General features: G+C 46.3%; 1 protein-coding gene across 11 annotated transcripts in view; it reads right to left on the reverse strand.

Annotated features, from left to right (window-relative positions):
* Positions 1-10,341: 10,341 nt before the first annotated feature.
* The window catches only part of FYN (FYN proto-oncogene, Src family tyrosine kinase), a 211,614-nt gene continuing 197,607 nt past the window's right edge, over positions 10,342-24,348 (reverse strand). For all 11 annotated transcript variants that reach the window (XM_049652942.1, XM_049652931.1, XM_049652938.1 and 8 more), the window contains 2 exons: positions 23,471-23,602; positions 10,342-12,009 (listed from right to left, as the gene is read on the reverse strand). In XM_049652942.1, coding sequence (XP_049508899.1) covers positions 11,801-12,009; positions 23,471-23,602 — 341 coding nt within the window. In that variant the 3' untranslated portion in view covers positions 10,342-11,800. The remainder of the gene's footprint in view (positions 12,010-23,470; positions 23,603-24,348) is intronic.

Genomic DNA, 24,348 nt, shown 5'->3' on the forward strand with positions numbered 1-24,348 from the left:
AAAGGGAGAGATGGGGCTGGCAAAACAGTGGAGCTGGACTGCAGGGGCCCAGACTCCCTTGAATGAGCTCAAGAGACAAGATGGCGCAAGGCACAAGTTTGAGGGACCTCACAGAGATGGCGCTCAGGAAGGGAGCCTCCAGGTACGGGAGCAAGGAAAGAAGCTACTCCTAGCCATTCTCTCTCTAGTGGCCCAGGAGCTTCAGCCACTGGTTCCCTCTGCAGACTGTGGCCTCTGCTCCCCGAGAGGGCCAACCCAACCTGTAGGTCAACTGTCCGTCACCACAGCCAACTCGAAGGCAACTGTTTCATTGGCAAGTGGCCAGTCAGTGGATGGGTTTCTTCTGGTCAGGCATCTGCCTCTGGCATCATCAAGCCATTCTTGCTGGAGGAGGGGAGGGTCACATGGTAAACAGGTGACCTTCAATATAGGGGGTAGTGTGGGGTTATTTAAAGAAGGGTGTGGGCTGGGCAGGGCTTGCAAATGTGTCTTCTTCCACTAGTGAGGGTCAGTAGGAACCATCACATTTTTTGAGAGCACAACACAATAAAAGCTGTGATCTTACATTATTCTCCACCATGTGAAGGATAGACTGCAGATGAAAGGGAAGTTGTCTCCACACAGACCCGTCATCTGCCATGTACCAAGCCCTCCGTTCGGAGCCGTATGCACATTACTGTATTTCTAGTTTTCACAAGAGCCCATTTTTACTCATGAGGAAAATGAGGCAGAAAGTCTTGGAGATGTGAAGTCACTTGCCCAGAGTCACGCAGCTAGTAAGTGGTAGAATTATGATCTGAACGGAAAATCGGAGCAGACTTGAAATCCACACTTCGCCATCATACCAGGGCAGGCAGTCGGCCGGGACAGCCTCTGGTGGATGCCTGCAGGTGCCTTACGTCCCATGAGTCTACCCTGGATCCATTGTCTCCTGCGTATTTTCCATCTTTCCTCCTGGGTCTGCTATGTCTGGGAATGCTATCACCATCTCCCGAGTCAAAGCCAAATCTCCAAAGCCAAATCTCCCTAAAATCTGTTCCTTCTCTGTAAAAGAGAGATAATGGCACTATGCCCCCATAGGTGTGAGCACCCCGTAAGAATCGTCTCACTTACATTTCACAACCCAGCACAGAGTGTGGTGCTTGGCGTATCCACAACTGATGGACAGGGTGATTGGCTGAGCACAGGAGGATGGCCCGGAGTTTTCTGTCGAATGTAGCAGCTGGCGAACTTTTTCTGGAAAAGGCCAGGCATAAATATTTTCAGCTCTGGGAGTTGTACCGTCTCTGTCACAACTGCTCAACCTTGCCCTTGCAGGGAAAACACAGCCACAGACAAGGCATAAGTGAATGGGCAAGGCTGTGTTCCAAGACGATATTTAGACAAAAACAAAAAGGGGGCCGACTTGGCCCTAGCGTTGTAATTTACTGTCTCCTGGTCTTTATTTTGGTTCCTTCCATGAATGTGGGGCCATGTCTGTTTAGTTCATATATTTTTGCCCCAGGGTCTAGCCCAGTGCCTGGCACGTAGTAGATATTCCATAGATGATTGCTGAGGGAATGGTTCAGCGGCAGAAAGCAAGCAAGCAAGCAAGAACCAAAGACTGGCGGAGAAGGGACGGGAATTTGGAGATCCCCTGGCCGTGAGTTGGAGAAACAGGTTCAGTGTAAGAAACACAAATCATACTAAGGTTTCTAAGCAGAAAGGGATTTAGCGTGGAGAATTACAAACTTGTTAGAAGGGCGGGGGGGGGGGGGCAAGGCTCTATGTGGGACCTCCAGGGATGGCCCCCAGAATGTGTCAGAACTGATCTGCCAGGAGAGTGGCCACTGTGCTACAATCAGAAATGGCAGGACTTGAAAAGCTGCCACTGGAGCTATGACCTTAAGGACATGATAGCTGCAGCATAATGGTCAGAAAGTGGTGGGCAGGAAGTGCCACAACCGTCACTACCCCCTCTGCCTGCGTGTTGGGATGTGGTGCCCAGCCATGGACACCTCTTCAGTTGACTCTTGATACTCTTGGACCTGGGGATCGGACATCAGTGGCTCCAAGACCTTGCTTTCCAGCAGGAAACAGCCAAAAGCTGCAGGAGATTGGCTTCTGCCTCATTCCTGCCTTCCACACTTCGTGCAAATATGTCTGACTGGTATAGCTTAGTTAACACTCGTGATGCTAATGGTAAGGGGGTCTGGAAAAGGTAGTTTTTGGTTTCCTCGACCGTGCAGCACCCGGAGGTATCCCAGGGAGATGTGGGGGTGGATCCATGCGATGTTTGGCACAACCTGTATTTTCCAGTGATCCCCTGCTGCAAAACAGACCATCCCAAACCTTGGCGGCTGAAAACCACAGTCATTTGTTTTGCTCAGAAATTTGAAATTGAGCAGGGCTTGGTGGGGGCAGCTTGTCTCTGCTCGATGCAGAGTGAGCTGGGGTTGTTCAACTGGTGGCTTAAAACAGGGGCTCCACCATGTGAGCAAGCCCACAAAAGCACCTGGGAGCCCAAGTGAAGAGGAAACAACCTTTACCAAGAGCCCCAGCTGAGCCCCTGGGCAGCAGCCACATCAACTTACCAGCCACGTATGGCCACTTTTCAGTGAAAGCAAGTCCTCCAGCCCCGTCTGCCACTGGGGGGTTGGGGGGTGGTGATGGTTGACCTAAATATAAGCCAAGTCCACCTGTCCCCAGCGTCCTGAACATTCAGATTTAGCAGCTTTCTATAGCTGAGGTTTCCTAAAAACCCGCCCAGTGTGCTTTGGGCTTTATCTACCCATCAGTACTGCTGCCTGGGGGCTCTTTGTCTCTTTCAGAAACTGCCCCTTGAGCAATCTGAGATCGCGACGGAAACACTTAGATTTTGAAGTTGCAACCTGTCATAAAAAGGCAAGACTGACCTACTGGGGCTCTGATTTTTAGACAGGCTTCCAGGAGAGCTCAGGTGATTTCAACTCCAGGGTTGTCACATACAGTTAAGCCAGTTGTGTACTGCACAACTTTGGGAGGGGGCACCGTTTACATGATCTCTTGGCATATTTACTACAGTAGTCTTCTGGCAGAGGGCAGCAAAATGTCTTGAGGTAGGGTGGCCTTTTCTAATTTGCACAAAGGTAACTTATAGCTAGTGGCAGGAGGCATAGGAGCAAACCAGTGTCTAATAAATCTTGGGCCAGTGGCAGGTGTTGGTGGGAGAGAAGGGAGGAGTGGGGAGTAGTATTGGGGATGAAGGTCCCTTTGGCTAACCACAATGGGCACCCAAGAACTAAGAAGTGTTGATATTTGTGGGGTTCAAGGTTCAGCCCTGTGGGGCCATCAGGGTTATCAAGGAGGCAAGGTAGGCCAAGAAGGCAAAGCAGACAGAATAAGCCACAGACTTGCCTGGAAAGGTGGAAATCTCAGGGCTGACTCTAATAAAGAAATGATGGCCCTTTGCAGAGAGATGGGGATAAAGAGCATGTGTAAATGTCTAAATAAAAATTCTATGGTTCTGGGCCCCTGAGTGGATCAGTCGGTTAGGCATCCAACTCTTGATTTCGGCTTAGGTCATGAGATCTCATGGTTCATGAGTTTGAGCCCTACATTGGGCTCTGTGCTGACAGTGTGGAGCCTGCTTGGGCTTCTCTCTCTCTCTCTCTCTCTCTCTGCCTCTCCCACACGCTCTCTCTGTCTCTTAACATAAATAAATAAACTTAAAAAAAATTCTGTGGTTCTTGTGGGGGTGCGGAGCGGGGATGGGAGGATGGGAGGCAGAGGGGAGGAGGGAAGAGGCACAGTGATGGCCACCAGAGTGCACCTGCTCGAGCGCAGGGCCTGCACCCCAACTGTCACCACTCTGGTTCTGAAAACCTCCATCAGTCGCTGACTAGCTATCATCATTCATAGCAACAGCACAGCTTCTGAATGGCTAGGGGGAATTACACGATGACTTTCTATTTCAAATACTGTAGATTGCAAAATCTTTATAGTTGGAACAATGTTCTCCATTTTGCGTCTGACTCCAAAGCAGAATCCCAGCCAAGCACAGCTTTTTGTTTTATCTGTTTATCTTCCAGGGTCTCCTTTGGCTGCGTGCATGTTGCTTTTGTTCTTGGCTTGCTGTTTTAAGTATAGCTTTGCTACATTTCCATTTTCTCTGCTATTAAAGACCAAGTACTTATTTGAATTAGAGCAGAAAAACACTGACGAGAGCGAAGGACCGCTTTCCCCTCTGAAACATGGTGAGGCCGCGGTTTAGTGATAGCTATGACAACGAAGGACGCCCCGCGCTTTCGCTTCGAGACCTTCAGGAACGTACAAACAAATATTTTCTGGAATTTGCAGGTGAAAGGAGGGAGGTGAAGTGGCTCACACAGGATCACGCTGATTACAGTCTGACTCCTCTCCCTTCCCAATTACCTCCGAAATTACGCACTGGTGAACAGTGCTGGAGCTGTTCGTGTTTTAAATCAAACTAAAGTCCACTGAAGTAGGAAAATTATGCATTTTACATAAATGATGTGGGCAAATTATTATTCAATTTTTTTTTAACAGGGTTTTTCCATCACTTTACTGTGCACACTGTAATATGGTTAATTTACCAGAAAGCATTGTTATTCATTCCCTAATTCTCGAGGCAACTGCTGCCATTTGCTTACCATTTCCTCGCTGTTCCCTGGGAATTGACAGACCTTCCGGCTCCATTATGGGTGGTTTGGGTTCCTGAACGATCTCAGGAGGCTCCGCTTCCCCTGCGTCTTCCAGGGCTCATTCCTCGGGAGGAGTCTGAAAATGAAAGGATTCACATACCTGGGTTTAGTTTATGAGCGGCTTTAAGTCAATCCTTTTGTAAATGCATACCAAAAAGGAAAAAAAAAAAGAGAAAGAAAAAGAAAAAAAAAAAGAAGATGAAATCTCTTGCTATTTGGTAATATTTCCCCACAGTATTACATGCACGGTTTTCATTAAAAAACACTATCTAATACCCATTTCACTCTCTCCTGCTTCTAATTAGCTACTCATTGATTATTACATTGCAAGCCCTTGATAATTAACTAAAGGAAAAAAAAAATTCTGAAACAACACACCCAGAAAACATCTCGCAACTGCTCATATATGTCTTCTTTCATGAGTTTACGTACTGCATGATGATTCAAGCAAAATAGCCTAATAAATGGAAGGAGAGGAAAGAATGACAATGGGTTCATAAATGGGCGAAAAACCCCTACTCATTGCTATTAAGAGAGGTGGGAAGGAGTTATTACAAGCCTGTCCTGCAATTCTTTTATTCTCATACTCTGTAAACATATTTCAAACTACTGTACCACACCAGCTGGGACACTGGAGCCAGCAATCTGCCTAAAGCCTTTCTCTTTGTCCTTTTATGGTATTATCTTCAGTTAGCAGCTTAGTAATCAGAATAACTGATGTACCTATATAGTTTTTAGTGTGTGTGTGTGTGTGTGTGTGTGTGTGTGCGTGAGAGAGAGAGAGAGAGAGAGAGAGAGAGAAAGAGAGAGATTTAGATTTTCTCTGGTTTGGTTTTTCTTCATTTAAATGCATTTGCTGAGCACCTACTATATCTAAAGCACAAGCTAGCCCCTAATGGGGTCTGGGAATCAAAAGGAAACACATCTAAAGGCAAAAAACATGGGGTCTACCGTTAAACAATACATGATATATTTCTACTTGTCCTTTAAGATTGAGTTCAGACATCACCTCTTCCAGGAAGCCTTCCCTGCACCATTCTGGGCTGGACAGCACTCTTCTGCTACCATCTAGCAGAGACCTTATTATTTTTTTGCTCTTTTATTATTTTAATAAAATTTATTATTTATATTTTTTAAAAAATAAGCTCTACTCCCAACGTAGGGCTCGAACTCACAACCCTGAGATCAAGAGTCACACGCTCTACCACCTGAGCCGCAGAGTCACCCTGTAGAGAGCTTATTGTACGTATCTTTTATGGCTCTCCGTCCTCACTGGACTGGGAATATTAATTGTCTCTTTCTAGTGCTAAGCACAGGGTCTAGCCCATAAGAAGCATTCAACAAATGTTTGGAGAAGGAATGAATGTTAAGTCCTTGTATATATCCATAGTCATATCTACCATTATCCCACTACCTTGAACAGCCTTGGCAAAGGACTCTTCTCATCCCAGTTCTGGTTTCTTCCCCCTTGTCCAATGTCTCCATCCTGTTTCCTCCCATTTGCTGCCATCTTGGACCAGCAGGCTGACTTGACCAGACTTTTACTTCACGGTGGCTCTGGATGGTTTTCCTCTCACCACTATCAAACCCTCTTGTCTTCTGTCCCGTTCTCAATTAGGGGGCTGTTATTTACTGGGAGAGAAAAGGGAATCAGATAAGAGAATACATGTTAGTGGGGGTTAATGTTACCTCTCCCAAATACATAGTTTTTATGTTAATAACATAACATTTTATGGACAATATCTTCCTGCTGCAGGTCTCAAGCAGGGCCCAGGTGCTCCCTGGGTCATGCACAGGTATACCAGGAATCCTATAAGCCCGAGTCTGGTTAACAATGCACAACCTGAAGGTCTGGGAAAATAATTTCATGTGAAGATAAAAAATGGATATCTTAGGGAGAATGTCAAATTTTCATGAAAGTACAAAGTTAAAATGAGCCCCTGAGGGCCCCAGTCCCAGGGCATACAACTTTATTCCCATTAGTGTTGGGGTGAGTTCTGGGGAGAAGTTTGGGAAGCACTAATGGGGTTCACTTTAGGCTATACGCTGGATCTTTAAGTCGTATATTGAAGACTGGTGATCACACATTTGCAAGGGGGCAGGGCTAGCACCTTCGGCGGCTCACGGCAAATCCTGGTGTGCTCAGCACGGTCCTAGATCAGTGTGTCATTTGTAGGTCAGCCATTTGCCCCACTAGACGTCATCACCCACTTAGCCACCATCCATCTATCCAACATCTACCATCAGCTCATCAATGCTCTCTGTGCAGGGAGATGATGGTGGACCGGCTAGGCATTACTGTTCCCAAGGAGTTCACAGTCTGGCAGGGAAGATGCACGAAAAGAAGAGTCATATTATGAAGCACATCATTAGAAGAGTAGTAAGGATTCTGGAAAGGAGCACAGAGTTCTGTCTGCTGGGGGAGCAGTTGTTTCTCCCTGATCACATTCCCCTTAGAATAGTCCCAGCCAAGCTGGGAAAACACTTTTTTATTCTCAGTCCTCAGAATCTTAAAAATAAAGGCATATCTCCCCCCTGCCCCCCATGGGATTCTGAATATTTTGCATGTTCAAAAAGAATGAGGCATGATTTAGGAGTTTATTATGAAACATTTCTGAAAATATAGGTATATATAAATTATGAAGGTCTATTTGATATTTCAAAGATATTAAAGATAGATACACATTTTTCACTATTTTCTTCTCTTGCAGTTGTAATCTATTTTTGAGAATTAAATGAACATATATTATTGGCACTTTCTTGTTAAATCTGTACCCCACAATATCATTTTTAGAATAAAACATTTTTAAGCTTCCTTTCCCCTACCCCCAGATTATTTTTTTCTCTGCTTCCTTCTTTCCCCTTCTCCCTCCCTTTCTTCCTTCCAGCATATATTCTGGACAGCATAACCGAATCCTGACAGTATAGGATATAGTGGTAAGAAAGACAACAAAAGCCATCTAAACCTATTAAAATACATTTTGGGAACAAATCGACCAAACACCGTTTTATCCAAATATAACTTGTTAGGAAATGCCCATTCCGTCAAGTGAGGCTCTCTTGCCCTGTGCACTGATGCAGGAACAGATGACATCCTAAATGCAGGAGGTCTCTGTAGCTCTTCTCTGTATCCTGCTGAAAACCTTACCTTCTTTCAAGACTCCTGAAAGAACCATTCCAATTAGTGCAGTATACATTCTTAAGGTCCCATAGGAAATTTCAGGTAAAATTTTGCAGCTCCAATGCTACTAGAAAAATCCTCTGGTGCCAAGATTTAGCCACAGGAGGATTCCTGTCTTTCTCAAGGCAGGTAAACACCCTCTGGCACTTGTCAGAAAATCTTCAGTAGTGTGGCTGTATTTGAGGGTTTATGAATACCCTTAACTTTTCTTGGGGAACTGCCTGGCTCCCCATACACCTTTCTTTGCCACGACCAAGTCAGAGCCAAATGCATCATTAGCTTGGGTCTACACCCTGACACCCTAACACGCAGGAGGCCCCGCATCCACTCCTGGCTCGCTGGCCCTCCCAGCCCATCAGTGCACCGTGAACAAAGCATCGCAGAGAGCATGAGCTGCGGTGAGCGTGGCTGAACGGAACTCATTTTGTCACATTTACGGTGTCTGAGCTTTGTCAAGTTGCCTTCTCCAGTGGCTCTATTATTTGATTTTTAAGACAGTAAAAAGAAATAGTTCATTAGGAAGTCCCCCTCTGCAGTCCAGCAATGCCAGAAGCCAGCTCTCCCAAGGGAGCAGAGCGGGCGCTTCTTCACTACCAGGTTACTAAAGACAAAACACTTCACTGGCACTTGCTGCTAAGGTACCTTTTGAGACCCAGGCCTACCTCATTTCATTGCACTTCGTTGAAACCGTGTTTTTTTACAGACTGTTGGTCTGCAGCCACCCTGCATCGACCCAGTCTGTTGGTGCCATTCTTCCAACAGCATTTGCTTCAGACACACTTCACGTGTCTCTTGTCATTTTGGTAATTCTCGCTGGATTTCAAACTTTTTCATTATCATTCTATTCGTTATGATGATCTGTGATCAGTTATCACAGCTCACTGAAAGCTCAGATGATGATTAGCATTTTTTTAGTAAATAAAGTATTTTTAAATGAATTGTTTTACAATGCCATCGCCCATTTCCTAGACTTGTATGGTGTAAACACAACTTTTATATGTGCTGGGAAGCCAAAACGTTCGGCTTGCTTTAGTGAGAGGGTCTGGGGCCAGAACCTGCACCCTCTCTCTCTGAGGTAGGTATTTTTCGTTCTGAAAAAGAGAGCTTTCTGGTCAGTGGATTTAGTTTCCTCGCTCCAAACGTCTACAACTTGTGAGGGACAGAGGCTTCTTGGCATGTGTTGGGAATCGAGGTAGTTTCATTTGCCTGGACTGGTCTACCTCAGGAACATCTCCGGGTAGCACATTACTGTTAGGAAGAAGGAACCTGAAAACATCTCTGATTTCTCTGTATTCATAGCTACATTTTTACGTCTCCACTGCAACCCTACACAAGATGCTTCAGAGCAGTTCCAGTGTGCCACGCTGTGTCAGAGTGCCCTGGGGTCAACCCAATTCTCGAGCTTTGCTTCATAGGCGAGAATCGACGACAAACTCAACTGATGAATTAAAGGCTATACTTTGGTTTGAAGAAACTAAGTTTGTTTTCTAGAAGAATCTCTTTTCAAAGCAGGGTATATAACTTTTTCGTTTTTTTTTTGTTTGTTTTTGTTTTGAATGACTGAATCAAAAACACACAACAATCCTCCAGAGAATATTTGCCAATTATCCAACCTAGTGGGACGTGAGGATTAAAAACAAAGTTGTCTTTAAAAATATCTCGAATGTGTTAATAAATTGCCCAGTAATGTGATGGTAATTGTAGAGATCTTTGAAATTTTATCAATTTAGCAACTGCATCAATACCAAAAACAATACCATAAAGACTTGATTGATTAGCCAGAAAATCCCTTTGTTTTATCCTTTTTTTTTAAATGTTGGAAACCCTTTCTAAATATAAAGATTATTTCAGCAAAAAAACTCTCCTTGTATAATCCCACGATAGCAGTGATCTTCGAATCACAGGGTCTTAGATCTGTAGGAACCAGCCGCAAATCTCATCCGACCCCTTCATTTCTGCATTCAGGACCCTAAACAGAGGTGCCAGATGGCTGTTCGAGGTCCCACAGTTGAATGAGCGCAGAGCCAGGCCTGGATAGTAGGTGCAGTCTGTCCACTGCCCCTCCTACCACACCAGGTTGCTTCCCTGCTTAGCGACATGCTTACGGATGTAGAGGGCCACTGGGAAAGACATATACTGACTCTAGGGGAACAGTGCTTCTTCTTGAAATTGTCTTTCTCCTACAAGCGGGATACAGAAAATTCCAGTTAGCGAAAGTGTCTGGTAGATGAAAATATTAAAGAATGCTTAATCTTGCTCTAATGATCCTCTGAACTAGCTAGACAACAGCCTAACCCTTCTGGGGTGCGGGGCAGGGCAGGGGGAGAAGTCCCCACTCTTGGTGTTCTGAATGTTTCTGTCATTTGGAAATCATTGCACAATGGCTAAATTCACCAGGTAGCTCCTTGCCACCTGGCAGTGGGGCAGTGTCACTGTTCTAGCACCTTCCATGATTTAAACAAATGAACAAAAAAAAAATTCAAATGTAAAATGCTCTCTTTTTAATTACTAAATTAAGAAAGTTAAACAATTTAAAAATGTAAACTCACAAATAAATCATAACAAAAAAAAGGAATTAAGATTTCAGAGTTGCTACCCAGTATTAAAAACTTAATAGAAATAGGTTTTTTGATTTGTTGTTAAACATGTAATTCAAGGTTGGTACAAACAGCAACTAAAAATGTAGTACTTTTTTTTTTTTTTTCCTTTTTTTCCTTTTTCTTTCTTTCTTTTTTTTTTTTTTTTTGGTGCATCCCCATGAAATGTAAAGTAGTGCATAGTTATTCCACCGGAGACTTCTTGGACATATAGAAAGTCATTTCATTAGCAGTACAGGATGTTTAAAACACTTATTTTACAATGGGAAATGTACAACACCCCCCCCACCCAAGTTTTAGTTGCATGAGAAAGTTTAGCAGGTTGCCAAGACTATAACGCTATGGGTTTTAGACCATTTAAATGTGGTTACAAGGTTTATTAAATAAAAAAAAAAGTTTGAAACATTTCAGCATTCATATTTTTGTAAAAGAAGTACGTGTGGTTATCCACCTTCCAGTTCCCCTGGTGCTATTGGCTGTTGGCTTGCTTAAACACGCTTTTAGGTTTCAAGACCAAATTGCAGTTAAGTCAAAGCAAATACTGGAAACAGAACTTGTGAATCCAGCTCTGGAGCTGCTTTTGAAAAGAATCAAAGTAACAGCCATCTACAGGTACAATCATGAACCAAAAAAGTGCAATCTAAATTAAAAAAAAAAAAAAGGATCATGCTTTGCAAAAGCCAAAAAGGATGCCACTGGTGTGCAGAGTAATACCAGGGCTTTTACGCAGATTTGGCAGTAAAATCCTCACTCTGGGTCCCGAGGCTTTATGGCCCGGGTTGGCCATGGTCTCCACATTAGCACCCACGTGGTGTATGTACAGGGACAGATATATATATATTCATATTTATAAAAAAGAAAAAAAAAACAAACACCTGTCCTGATTGGTTTTTGTTAAAACATGAAAAAAAATTTTATTGTTTTAGACAAAGAGGCCACTTTTGGAAAATAATACTTTTTTTTTTAGTTGAATCAGGTGAAGACAGTTAAAATCACATAGGATTTGCATTTTAAAAAAAGGAAAGCACTAGGATTGTTGGCACTGGAGTAACTATTTACACTGAACAGAGGTTTGGCCTTTTACATAACATCAATACAATGCATTTTCCAAAGTCTGAGAAATAACAAGGTTCTGTCTCGTATGCTTCACAGAGGAGGTTCGGATTTGGGGACAAGTGTCATTAATGAGGGCCATGGAAGTTCGTCAGCTTCAGAGTCACATGCAATCTGATCCAGGACGGCTCTCGCTGCTCGAGCAGCAGCCGGCTACGGAACTGAAAGCTAATGGGGAGGGGGCGGGGAAGCCTCTTGGATAAGGCCTCTCTCTGCAGACCCAGGTCTCACAGGTTTTCACCAGGCTGGTACTGGGGCTCTGTGGCGGTGAAGTAGTCTTCCAGGAAGCCCTGCAAGTACTCGAAAGTGGGCCGCTCCTCCGGGTCCTTTTTCCAGCAGTGGATCATGAGCTCGTGGAGAGAGATGGGGCAGTCCTGCGGACAGGGCATCCTGTAGCCGCGCTCCACCTGCTCCAGCACCTCCCGGTTGTTCATGCCTGCAAGACAAGGCAGTGAGTGTGGGCCCTGCCGCTCCCCTTCCTTCTACTTTGAGCCTGCACGTGGTTCAAGGGGCACTGCTCCATTCAGAAATAAACAGGAAATGTGCAACTGCTACCGATGAATCTCAAAAGCATTGTGAGTGAAAGGAGCCAGACACAAAAGGCAACATACTGTATGATTCCGTTTCTGTGAAGTTCTAGTAAAAGCAAAGCTACAGTGACAGAAAGCAGATCGGTGGTCGCCAGGGGTAAGGGGAGGAGAACGTCTGCACAGGGGCTGCAGGGCACACTGAGGGGTGATGGGAACCTTCGGTTTCAGGGCTCAGCAATCAACGGCTGTAAAGGCCAGATAGCAAATGTTTGAGGCTTAGTGGGCTGCATACGATCTCTGCCGCAGATTATTTTTCTTAATAGCCCTTTAAAGACACACGAAAGAAAAAACAGGTGGGAGTTGGATTTGGCCCACAGACCATAACCTGCCAACTCCTGTTCTAGATCTCGTATATGGCGGTGTGACTAGTTCATGTTTGTCAAAACTCATTGTGCTCCTAAAATGGCTGAATTCTATTGTTTGTAAATTACAATTCTGTGAAACTGATAAAAAATATGAATGAAGCAGGCAAAGAAACAGAAATCCATGGAATGAAACATACACTGTCCATGTTGATAGCATCTAGAAGCTCCACTTACAAACTTCATAAGTTCGTTTTGCTTGTGCCCGGGCAAGCTTCTGGTGCCCCCCCGCCCCCCCAGCCCGCACCCCCAGCTGAGATCTGCCATCATGTCGGCAAGGCTGGGTACCATCTGGCCCAGCGACCCCGAGGTGCCCTGGGGTTTGGTGACTTTCATGGGGAGACAGGGCGCCTCCGGGGGCTGTGTTTACTGATGACCTTGGACAGGCCATCTATCATTTGAGACCTCTGTGACCCTCTGGGGGAACTGCCTAATGTTGCGAGCTCAGGCTGCACAAACAGGAGACAGTCGGGGAGACTGCTAACCCTTCTGGAGGACGCAGCCTCCCTGCACGTTGGCCTTCCTGACAAGAGCAGGAAATACCATACGTGGGGTGAGGGGAGCGCCCTGACCCTACTCCAATCACTGCCAGACACTATCCTCTACTTTTCCTTCCTTTTCCTGCCATATCGCATTCTGCCATCGCCTGCCAAGCACTTGTATGTTTTGGCTGCTCCCTTGGCCCCAAGTCTAATTTGGAATCCTTTCCAACCTCTGACCTGGTTTGTTTGTTTGTTTGTTTTAAACAAAATATGGTTTCAAGCCATGCAGAAACCGAGATTTTTTTCCCCTATCTCAGGGATACAACGAGAAGACCATAGCATATACACGAAGCAGTTTCCTTTAATTCTGGAGGAGCTGGGCCCAGGGCGTAACCTTGTCCTGACTTCTGGGGTCTGTTGCCATTCTTCTTGTTTTGTTGTTACTTTTGGACCTGGGTTTATCCTGTGGCCGCCAGCCATGACCCCGTCAGTCACATGCCTGTACAAGCCCTTTTAGGATGCTTTCTTATTCTCTGCCACTGTAACTTCTTGTGATAAAATCCATATATTATTCCTGCTGTGTTGAAATAGGCTTTCAATTTAATTATTCTCGCATAACCTTGCTCATGTTTTGGGAGTGACGCCCCGTTTAGTGCGAGAGGTTTAATGAACCAATGTGGGCCCCCTGCCTCCATGCCATGCCTGATTTCACAGGTGCCCTCTTCAGTTGGGTGTTCGGTCAGCTCTGTGGCTAATTAGCTTAAATCCTCCTCCAACTGCTGAAAACTCATTTTGAAAACTCGGGATGGGGTGAGGAGCTGGAAGCAAGGGGGAAAAACATGATGCTGCCAGGAGAACGTCCTGCAGACCTCTGGACAAATGGAGTGAGGGGCAGGGGACAGCATTTCCTTATCCACTGTCCCTAAATCCCACAGGATCTGCAAACCAGAAGTGCTGGTAATTCACTTGGCAGCACAACTGATCTGAACTGACCTCATTCTGGCCATAAAACCTGAGGCTATTTACTATTTTTGTTGATTCATACACCCTACTACAGAAATAAGAATGTATTTGAGTACGGACTTCTGCTTCAGACTCTCCTGGGATGTTATATAATGAATGGTCCATGCACTGTATGCATGTTCTTTAAAAAAAAAAAAAAAAGTCTGACTCTGAAGCACATATGGGCCCGAGAGTTGTGGCTGGGAGCCTCTGGCCCGAGCGGTGGCAGCAAGAACAAGTACATCCCAGGCCAGAAAGGCGAGGGAGAGAGGGTAATCTCTTGTGAGGACTGGCATTCTCTAAAGCCTCTGCTCTGTGTTTTACTACAGTCCTTGGTTTCATAATCTCTCAGAAGCCATATGACCCAAACCTGCAGAAATGCCCCCTTGTCTCTGCCCCTGCCAGGAGCCTGTAGGAACTGGGAGGAAAGACAGGCAGAAGGTCTGAACATCAGAAGGCCTGACAGGCCCCTTCCGGAGATGGTTTCCCCACCCCACCCCCCCGCCCCCAAACGCCTTCTAATGCTTTATTCTGGCTTCGAGACTGTCCAAAATGGTACCACAGAGTTTAATTAATCATTCTCCGATTGCTCTGTGGGGTTTAGGTCAGTAAATGTTTCATTTCATTAAAAAACAAACTACTCAAATGGAAAGATTTCATGTATTTCTTTAAACTCTTAATCCAATCTCTGCCAATGGAAAGTTTAATTGGCCACTTGGGTCAGGCCTATTTTTCCAGCGCTCAGCCCAAGTCCCAGACACAGCAGATAGAATAACTTGACCCGGGGCGCCTGGGTGGCTCAGTCGGTTAAGCATCCGACTTCAGCTCAGGTCACGATCTCGCGGTCTGTGAGTTTGAGCCCCGAGTCGAGCTCTGGGCTGATGGCTCAGAGCCTGGAGCCTGCTTCCAATTCTGTGTGTGTGTCTCTCTCTCTGCCCCTCCCCCGTTCATGCTCTGTCTCTCTCTGTCTCAAAAATAAATAAACGTTAAAAAAAAAAAAAAAAAAAAGAATAACTTGACCCTATACCTGTAGCATCCCCCGAGACAGCCTGCTTCCTGGGCGGCTGTAGCCAGGGGGACCCACGTAGGCCACCAGCAGGCCCATGCCGGCAGTCACGTGCCTGCTCCTTGTCTTGCTTCTCCTCTTTCTTCTCTTCTCATGCCTCCTCTCCCTGGGCCTCTCAGAGCGCAGGGACCATATGTAACCAATTCCACACACTGGGCCAAAGCGAAACATACCAATGACAGCTTTGCCAGAAAAGCGATAAACAAGATAATACACCGGCTGGTGACGACAGCGTGAGCGGGATCGGCTCTTTTCCAACAGTCCGTAAGCCAGAGCCCACACGGCTGACCTGCGGACGGCACCTTCACAACCCTGCACAATCGAGAGCTTGCCCGCCAAGCAAGGCTTAGGCTAGTTTTTACTATACAAACAACTGCCGGATTAAGGGGGTTCATATTGAAAAGAATAGTTTCCTCAGCAATAAGAATAATTTTGAAAAATCATTTCAAGAATTTGTTTCTCTTTTTTCTCCCTTTTTAGTGGGGAGAATGCTAGCAGAGAAAGAGAAAAGACAGAAGCTTTAAAACATGGCATACGGGCATGTTTTAGGGAAATGCGGTCATCAACAGTTTGGGCCTCCGCGTTTCCTGGTAGGGGCTGCAATACAAACCCTTTTTCAGTGGGAGGGTGGCCTCCACCACCAGTCGTGGCTGACTGTGGGAGGTGTCATATTCACAAAGCAAAGCTGGGTGTGTGCCCTGCTTCCCAACCTCCACATCGGAGGAGGTCCCAGGGGCTGGGGCCTCAACCCCGTCGTCTTCTGACCCTGCCGTGCGGCCCCTGTCCTCTCACGGCGTGGGAAAATGGGCCACTCACGGCCACCCTCACAGGGTACTGCTTAATGGTCCTCAGTCCACGGAAACCTGTGGGGCCTGCTGACTGTCCCAGGGTTTGCTTTCAGATTCCTCTTCCCCAGATCCTCCGCTGGGCCTCCTGTCACCACGGATTTCGGGCTTGCCCGGACATGGTCAAGGAGAGAGCATTGTTTCCAGTCGGTCTGCCCAAAGCACTACAGCTGAGACTCTGCAGCCAAGTGGACTGTACTCACTTCCTGTTGTTAGGACTAGATTGTCCTTTCTAAATCATTTTGCTGGCTTCCTCCTGATTTCTGAATTAGGGTCAAGCTTCCAACTCTCACTATCGATTTTCCTGTGTGTGTGTGTGTGTGTGTGTGTGTGTGTGTGTGTGTGTGTTTTCTTTCCCTTTGCTCTTTGTTGTCTTTCTCCCTCCTCTTCTTTTAAACTTTCCTATTCTTCTCCTCTAAGCTACATATTAACTCAGTAGAGCCTCCCTTCCTTCTTTTCTTTTAGGTTCTTTAGAGAAGGAAAAAAAAAACCAACCCTCATTTTCACTGGCAGAGCCGCTGCACTACTTCTGACTCTGTATCCTCTCACGGGGTCTCTCAGCAGATGACCTGACCTCCCCCGGCCTCAGTTTCTTCATTTGTCAACAAAATTGTCAACATTTGTCAACTGTGCTCTTAGCTGTTTGAAAAAAAGACAAAAAACGGTCTTCTATGACAGAAGAGGGTTTTGCTTTACGGCTTCCCGTTTGTGCAGCCTCCTAATACGGATCTCGGAGGGGCCATCTCTGCACCATCAGGGATTTTCCCTGTTACCGGATCAAGGCTGCATCTGGATTTGACCATGGGTTGCAGGAACCTGGATTTTTGTGCCATGGAAAAATTAAGCACTTTAACAATGGGCATGATGTTAGGTTATCAGACATCAAGATTACTTTTGCAAACTGAGCTTTTCATTCAAAGGACATTATGCTGTATTGTGCATAAGGCTTTCGTCAGAGGCTCCCCCTTGCTTCTCTGCATAAACCCTGTAAAAATCTCCTTCTGTTTACTCGTCTGTGTCTGTTGAGCAATGCTGTGCTAATGCCAGGGGAAGGAGAGCTATGCTAATGGTGCTTGCTCAGCACGAGTCTGTGCTACCAGACCGTCACATGCTCTAGTTGTCTTACTGGGCGACAATCAGGATGTGTCACGTCAGGTCTGGTGAAGGATCAAAGTACAAATTTAGGGCAGACAGATGCTGATCAAAGAGCATAATGAAAATAAAGGAGTGACATTGAGAAGGCACAATAATGAGTGGTTTTGTTTCTCTTGCCCCATTTTTACCAGATACCCTCAGGGCAGCTGCTTTTATTATTTATTTATTTAGTTAATTTTTAAAAAATGTTTATTTTTGAGACAGAGACAGAGAGAGAGAGAGAGAGAGAGAGAGACAGACAGACAGACAGACAGCAAGCACAAGCGGGGGAGGGGCAGAGAGAGACAGGGGGAAAGAGGATCTGAAGTGAGCTCCACGCTGACAGCAGAGAGCCCAACGTGGGACTTACATTCAATGAACCTGAGATCATGACCTGAGCTGAAGTCGGGCACTTAACCGACTGAGTCCCCCAGGCGCCCAGGGCAGCTGTTTTTATTAAGTCTGCTATATTAGTAAATACAGAAGTGACAGCTACTCAGGTGCCATGATACACAATTTTAAAGTTGACCACGCAGTGCTGAGAACTCTTTTGTCCCAGAAAAGAAGTGAGGAAGGGGGTGAGGGTGTCCATTGGGAAGGCCATGGAAACACAGCTGAAATGAAGGGCAGCAGAATGCAGGGCTCAGGAATGGAAAGTTCCTCTCCGGCTGCCCTCTCCACCTGCATTTTCCTCCCCTCCTTTCTTCCCTCGCCAGCCACACTGGCTGAGAGAAATCTTGTAAGGATAGGTGGCAACATGACTCCTGGGCATCCAGGCAGGATTCCCTCTCTGGGGGAACGTCATGAGCTGAAAGGAGAAGCCCTGGGGACTGTGGATGGGCGTGGAGAGGGCAGAGGGCAAAGCACCCCTGGCTGACAGTTTTCATTCTGCTTCCCATTTTCCTGCTGGAAAGTCTAATCACTTCCTACCCCAAGAAAAATCTGCTCTGTCGGCATGCTGAGCACAGCAGGAACAGTAAGAGTGCAGGTGATGAAAATGGGCTGCTGAACACAGAGGAATGTATGTCTACGATTCAGGGCATCTGAGTGGGGCAGAGGGAGGAGAAGGGCAGGATTTCTAATTCTCTAAGGAAGGTGGCTTCTAGTTTCACTAATTTCCTTCGCCTCTTCGAGCCATTGTCAGGTGACTGGATATATTCATGAAAGCCAGGCAGCTGTCACTTATTTAAAAGATTTGAAAGTGCTTCAAATGCACGGACAAATGTGATGTGCTTAAGAAAATGACCCTGCTTTGCTAGATCCTGCCAAAGGCACAAAGCAGGTGTTCAGTTGAGAGCCAGGGCACAGGATGGCCAGAACACTCTGCCTAGAACAGGGTGGAACATGGTGTTTCAACTGACCACAGTGTCCATTTCCCAGAACAACTCTGAGGACAGAGATTATCTCGTGGCTGGGACAATACATGCTATATTTACGTGTGGAGATGATGGAATAGAGTTGAAGGCTTTAAAGGTTCTCAGCCAAACTAAAAAACCTTGTTTCAAAAACCTCATAGGCATAATCTGTGTTTTGTTTTTTTTTTGCTATCCCAACTATCCGTCCATCAATCCATCCATTGAAACATCCAGCCATCTATCCATCGATCAATCAATCCATTCATCCATCGCTCCACATGCTTACACTTATTGAGAGTCTACTATGGGGAGACACTGCTGAGCACTGGCAACATATAAAGGAGCTCCTGTCCCTTGGCAGCTCAGAGCTGCTGTGAAATACAGACACACGGTCAGGGACTTTGACAGAGATGTACCAGGCATCATGGAAGTGAGCACAAGGGGCGAGCCGCTTGGTATGGACACGAAGAAAGCTACACGGAGGAGGCGATGGCTGGGCTGGGCTGGGCTTTGAAGGATTCTGAGGCAGGCAGTGAAGCCGAGAGAGCGACTCACAGGTCAGAGGGAAGGGCTGGGGGTGGCGAGAGAGAACTCACGTCAGATCACGTCACTCCTGCTCAAGCCCTTCAGTGACTCCCCATCTCACTAACGGTGAAAGTTAAAGTCCTACTAAGCACCTAGGAAGGCCCCATCTGATCTACCTGGGGGCCTCTCAGACCTCCTGTTCCCTCAGCTCCAGCCGCACTGGCCTCCTGTTTTCAGGGCCTCGCTGTCTCTGGGATCCTCTGAAGAAAGACTCCCTGCCACACAGCTACCTGGCTAGCCTTGCTTCTTTCCAGGCCTTTCCTCAGATGCCACCCTCCACCCCCTTCTCCGCTTTATTTTTCTCCATGCTTATTACCACCCAGCCAATACCGAACATAGTCAGCTTATTATCTTGGTTCATTGTCTGTCTCTTCCAAGAAGAATAAACACTCGTGAGGGCACGAGTTTCTGTCTGTAGGCTGAGTGCTGTACTCCTGGTGTGTGAACAGTTCCTGGCATACAGTAGGTGCTCAATAAATATTAAGCATGTGGAGCATGTGGAATGACTCCGGGAGATTTTTTTTTTCCCCCTCAAGGAAAGGGTTATTAAGGACTATGCAAAGCTAAGTCTTCTGGAGTTTCTCTGGAAGGTGAAGGGAAGCCACAGACATTTTTAACTGGGAGAGTAAGATAACCGGGTCTCTGTTTTCTAGGATAACAACCTGGTGGTGACAGTGACAGAACGGGTGGAGGGGAGGAGAAACTGAAGCGGAAGTCCCACGAAGAGGTCACTGCAGAGTGGATGACAGCCTGACACAGGGCAGTGGAGGCAGAGAGGAAAAGGAGGAGGTGAGGGAGGTTTTGAAGGTGACATGACGGCTTAAAATGTGGAACTCTGATTTTATGCATCAACCCCAGAAAACTCCTTTTACGTGCGTGTTTTCATTTCTCACATAAACAACCCCATCGGTACAAACTCCATTCTAATCTTGACGCAAAGAATGGTTCTGCACCTTGGCTCACAGAAAAGCAAGTTATACTGCTGGGCCTAGAATGCTTTCAGGTCAGGCTGCTCCCAGGGAACCTGTAAAACTGAGTGGTTCTTTGCAACCGTGTGCATCTCTGTGGCAAATCTCAGAAGCAACCTTTGTCTGGGAGGGTGGTGTGTGCGACTCCTGTCCGCTACCTCCCTGTTAATCTCAGCGTCACACTTCCGTATTTTTTTCTTTGGCTCCAAGGCTGTCATTCAGTTTGAGATTGTCCTTTTAATCCATTCCTTTTTCAGAACCAGCTAACCGACCAGGCGGCCCATGTTTCATTGTCTCCTCAACCCTTCTGCTCTTCATGGGGTCACCCCTCACATACTCCATTCTAAACTTCTTCTCTGATTCTCCCTTCTGGAACTTCTCTCGTGCTGGGCAAATATGCCTGGCAAGCTTTATGAGCCCACGGAGAAGTCATCTCCCCTCCCTTGACCTCATCCTCGTCGTGCAGCCAAAGTACCTTTTCTCTGTGTGAAGGTGACAGAAGGTCATTCTCAGGTGTGAAAGAATTCAGGAAAATACCGCCACCTACCGTTCTTGCAAAAGGAATTGCTTAAAAATATACCGTAGCCAACTGCAAAATTTCTACATTGCGATGTCGGCACGAGGGACAGGCACTGGGACTCTATCCTCGGGTACCACCAACAGACACGAGGTTTCGGTGCGGCAGAGAAGCCATGCCTTGGCACACATTGACTCGGCCATGCCAACACCGAGGATGTGGACAGGAAGGTCCTTCCTTGCACAGTGACATCTGGATGAAGCTTAATGATGCTGTGCCTTAGGAACTGTTATCCTTCATTAAGGTAATAATCCTGTAATTGGAATTCCTCTGTAAAAGCCTCTCCCTCAAGAAGGGTTTACTGTAAGATACAGAAGTCCAATTAAATAGGATTATAACTACGTTAAAAAACAACAAGAAAAACACCCAAGAAGCACCCATGGCTAGGAACGGGCCTGGGAACACTCTTCTGTGGCTGTTTGTGGGCAAGGGGCAGCTCAGGCCACTCGCCTGCTGACAAAGCTCCCCTGGCCACTGCTGCCGACCAGCCAGGCCCCAGAGCCTCCCCGTGGTAGCACGTGAGGCCCTCGCCACGGGCCTTTCCAGCCACACTTCCAGGCTTCACGTCATGGCCCTCAAATTCCTTATTCCTGCAGCTCCTTGAACAAGCACCGTTGTCCCAGGCTTTGCTGCCTTCCCGCATGCTGGTCCTTGTCTGGAACCTTCTTCCCTCTTCCTTGACTTGAGGAGGAGGCCCTACTTGCTTCCTTCTCCATGAAGCTTCCCAGACAGAACCTGTCCTCTTACCCTCACAGACTCGGGGCAGCTCTCCAAGCCTTCCGCACGTCAGCAGCTGCTCAGAGTACAGAACTATGCATAATAAAGTACACAGTTCTCGTTTCAAACTCCTTTGCCACCCTCACAGGATTCTGAGGGAAAGGTCCCTCTGTAGATACCTGAATCAGGTGCCCCTGACCCCACTATCAGAATTAAGACTCGAGGCCCACAGGGAGTAAATCCAAGTAATCCACTCCTTGAGGATCATTTCCTCTAATAATAGATAAGTAGCAGGAAAGACTGATGTCTTCCTGGATTTGATGCATCTTTTATCTATCTGACTGTAAATTCCATGAGTGCTGGGACTACATTTGTTTATTTGCTCATTGTTCTATCCCAGGCAACCAGAACAGTGCCTCACTCCAGGAAGGCTTTAATCAGTTTCCCGAGAGTGTGAAATGTCTTATTTGTACTCATTTCCTAGGTAGAGTAAGATGCCCGGTGCAGTTCACACTCACCGACGCTCTGCTGAATGAATGAACCCTAGTCTGAGTTCTAAAATAAGGCCTTTTTCTTTATGCTAGAACCAAACTTGGTAAAAGACTCTCCCTAGAAGCACACACCTGCCTGCCTTCCCTGAGGCCCCAGCCCCTGCGCCTTTGTCTGGGTTTCTGTGTGCAACCCTGAGAAACAAAAAGCGGCTTTGTATCACTGAAAGGAAAGCCTTTACGAAATGCAAAACAACATTAACCTTTTCCCCTTCACTGCATTCAACACACTGCCCAACCGTAAACCTGGGGGATTCAGGGAGAAATTCGTTCAAAATTCAGGCCAAAAAAAAAAAAAAAAAAGGGAAAAAAAAAAAGATGCCTTTTATCTTCAAAATCCCAAGACCTGCACATTTTCCCCCTTGAGAAGCAACTCAAAAACGCCCCTGCTGTGCTCCAGGCCCCTCTCGGGCAGCCCTTTCTTGCATACTGCTTGGCTCTCTTGGAGAGCCTGTCCACTGGTGCATGCTGGGAGGAGCCGCCCCCGCAGCAGGAGAACGGACTTCCACCTGCATCTCGAAAGGCCCAGGGCTGGCGCTTCAGAGACACGGAAATTTGTCCATTTTGTCTCTGTGCCAGCCTGACTCTCCTAGGAGTCTCAAGGCCACGCCAACCTGAAAAGAGATCCTCTTTGCTTCTCTGCATTCTCTGAAAATGACCAGAAATAATCATAAAAACGAACAAAGGGATTACAAATTAATCTGCCCTCGCTGTCTCCTCTGACTGCAAAGATAGAATTACAAACCCAGGATTTGCAAAAGACCTCAATTCCTCATTAATCTCCACTATCGTTTCTATCTTGGCTATTTTTTTTTTTTTTAAAGCTCCTTTCTTAGGCAGGGAATGAGGGGGAGCTATGTTCTTTCTTCACTCAACAGTAACTGAAAAATATGTCCTTAACATTTCAGAAAGCAGATTGTCCATGTGCTGTAATATAACCACTAAAGCATGGAGGTGAAATGGCACGAGTGTCCTTTATGTCACCATCTGTCGAAATTAATGAATTTAAGTGTGGAAAACCTAAATCTGTGGTTTCTTTGAAAAGCATGAATCTGACAATCCTGAAAAATTCCAGGGCCTAAGAATCTCTAATTTCTTTATGTTGCACTTGTTTTTCTAGGGCATATTTTGACTGTTCAGCACAGGGCAGTGAGTGGCCTCTAAACTGTGTTTCGCATGTGCCTCTGCTCTCTATGGCCATCTGGAGCTGGGGCCTGCAGAGAGAACAGGTCCCGGCATTTTCCCGCCAGGTTCACTCCATGGGTCAATGCTACAGTGTAATCAAAAAGCACATCTCTTTCCTGGAAGTGTCTGAAAACTCGATTTGGGTTGAGTTTCTGCCAGCCACATTTCTGCTCCTGGAGCCACGGATGCACACTCCTACTGAGAGAGGAGAGATTCCATGCACTGGGGTGGACTGCAACCTCATATGAGCTGCTGTTCACATGACTCCTGGCATACAGTGCATGGTAGCTGCTTGCCTGCATGATGTCCATGGTGGCTCCCAGTTCTGCTTTCCCATGGCTAAATACCTGTTCGTGTTCTTTAAACTCGTGCACAGCAGAAAGCTGAGGATGGGGCTTAGAAGGCAAACTGAGAAGTGTCCCCAGATGGTGCTGAGACAGCATCCAGTCGGAGGCCCATTGCTGCCAGGTCCCGCCCTTACCTGGGTATGGCACTCTTCCTTTGGTGACCAGCTCTGTGAGTAAGATTCCGAAAGACCATACGTCAGACTTGATCGTGAACCTTCCGTACAGGGCTGCTTCGGGGGCCGTCCACTTAATGGGGAACTTTGCACCTGCAGAAAGAACATGTGATTGATTACTTGGCAGGCAGAAAGCATATGGCACCGGGTATGGGGCTGGGGAGGAAGAGTGCTAGGAACCACTTTCACAGGAGCAAGTTCATAGAGGAGGAGGAGAAAGTGGTCAATAAGGAAATGGAGTACAACTGACTACAATTGAGCAGCTGTGGGGTCTAGTGCTGGCTCTGTGACCTTAAGCAAGCTAGTTTAATGTTAATTTGCCCACCAAAGGGTTGGGAGTTCAAAGCTCCTTAAAGCTCTGGTTTCTAGAAACTGGAATCTATGATCACACTGAATGTCACAGGTTTGGTCTGGATAAGGGGCTGACCTGTGATTTAGGGAACTCATTTCATACGTCTTTTCTTTTGCTTTGAAATTATGTCATATTTTAATAAATATATATAGTATTAAATCATAATGCTACTCTCATGAATTCTTTGATATAGAAGGACCAGAGTGTGTTCTTACGAGGTACATAAAAACCAAATCAAACCACCGTGATTGTCTCAAGGTGAAGACAATTTACTGTAGCCATGTATTTTGTTGAAATGGGCTCTATGGCCTCCTATATCCACAGCAGAGAAATGATTTTGCCTTTGGCTACTTCCCTCCACCTTGTCTCCCTGAGAGTGGCCATCTTTACTTCTGGGATAGTTTTTTCTTTTGTACTATATGATCTCTTGTTTACTGCCCAACCTTTCTCCTACCAGCCCGAGAGGGTACTATTTAATAATGTTTGC

This window comes from Panthera uncia, assembly GCF_023721935.1.
Source record: "Panthera uncia isolate 11264 chromosome B2 unlocalized genomic scaffold, Puncia_PCG_1.0 HiC_scaffold_24, whole genome shotgun sequence".
NCBI classification, from domain to species: domain Eukaryota; kingdom Metazoa; phylum Chordata; class Mammalia; order Carnivora; family Felidae; genus Panthera; species Panthera uncia.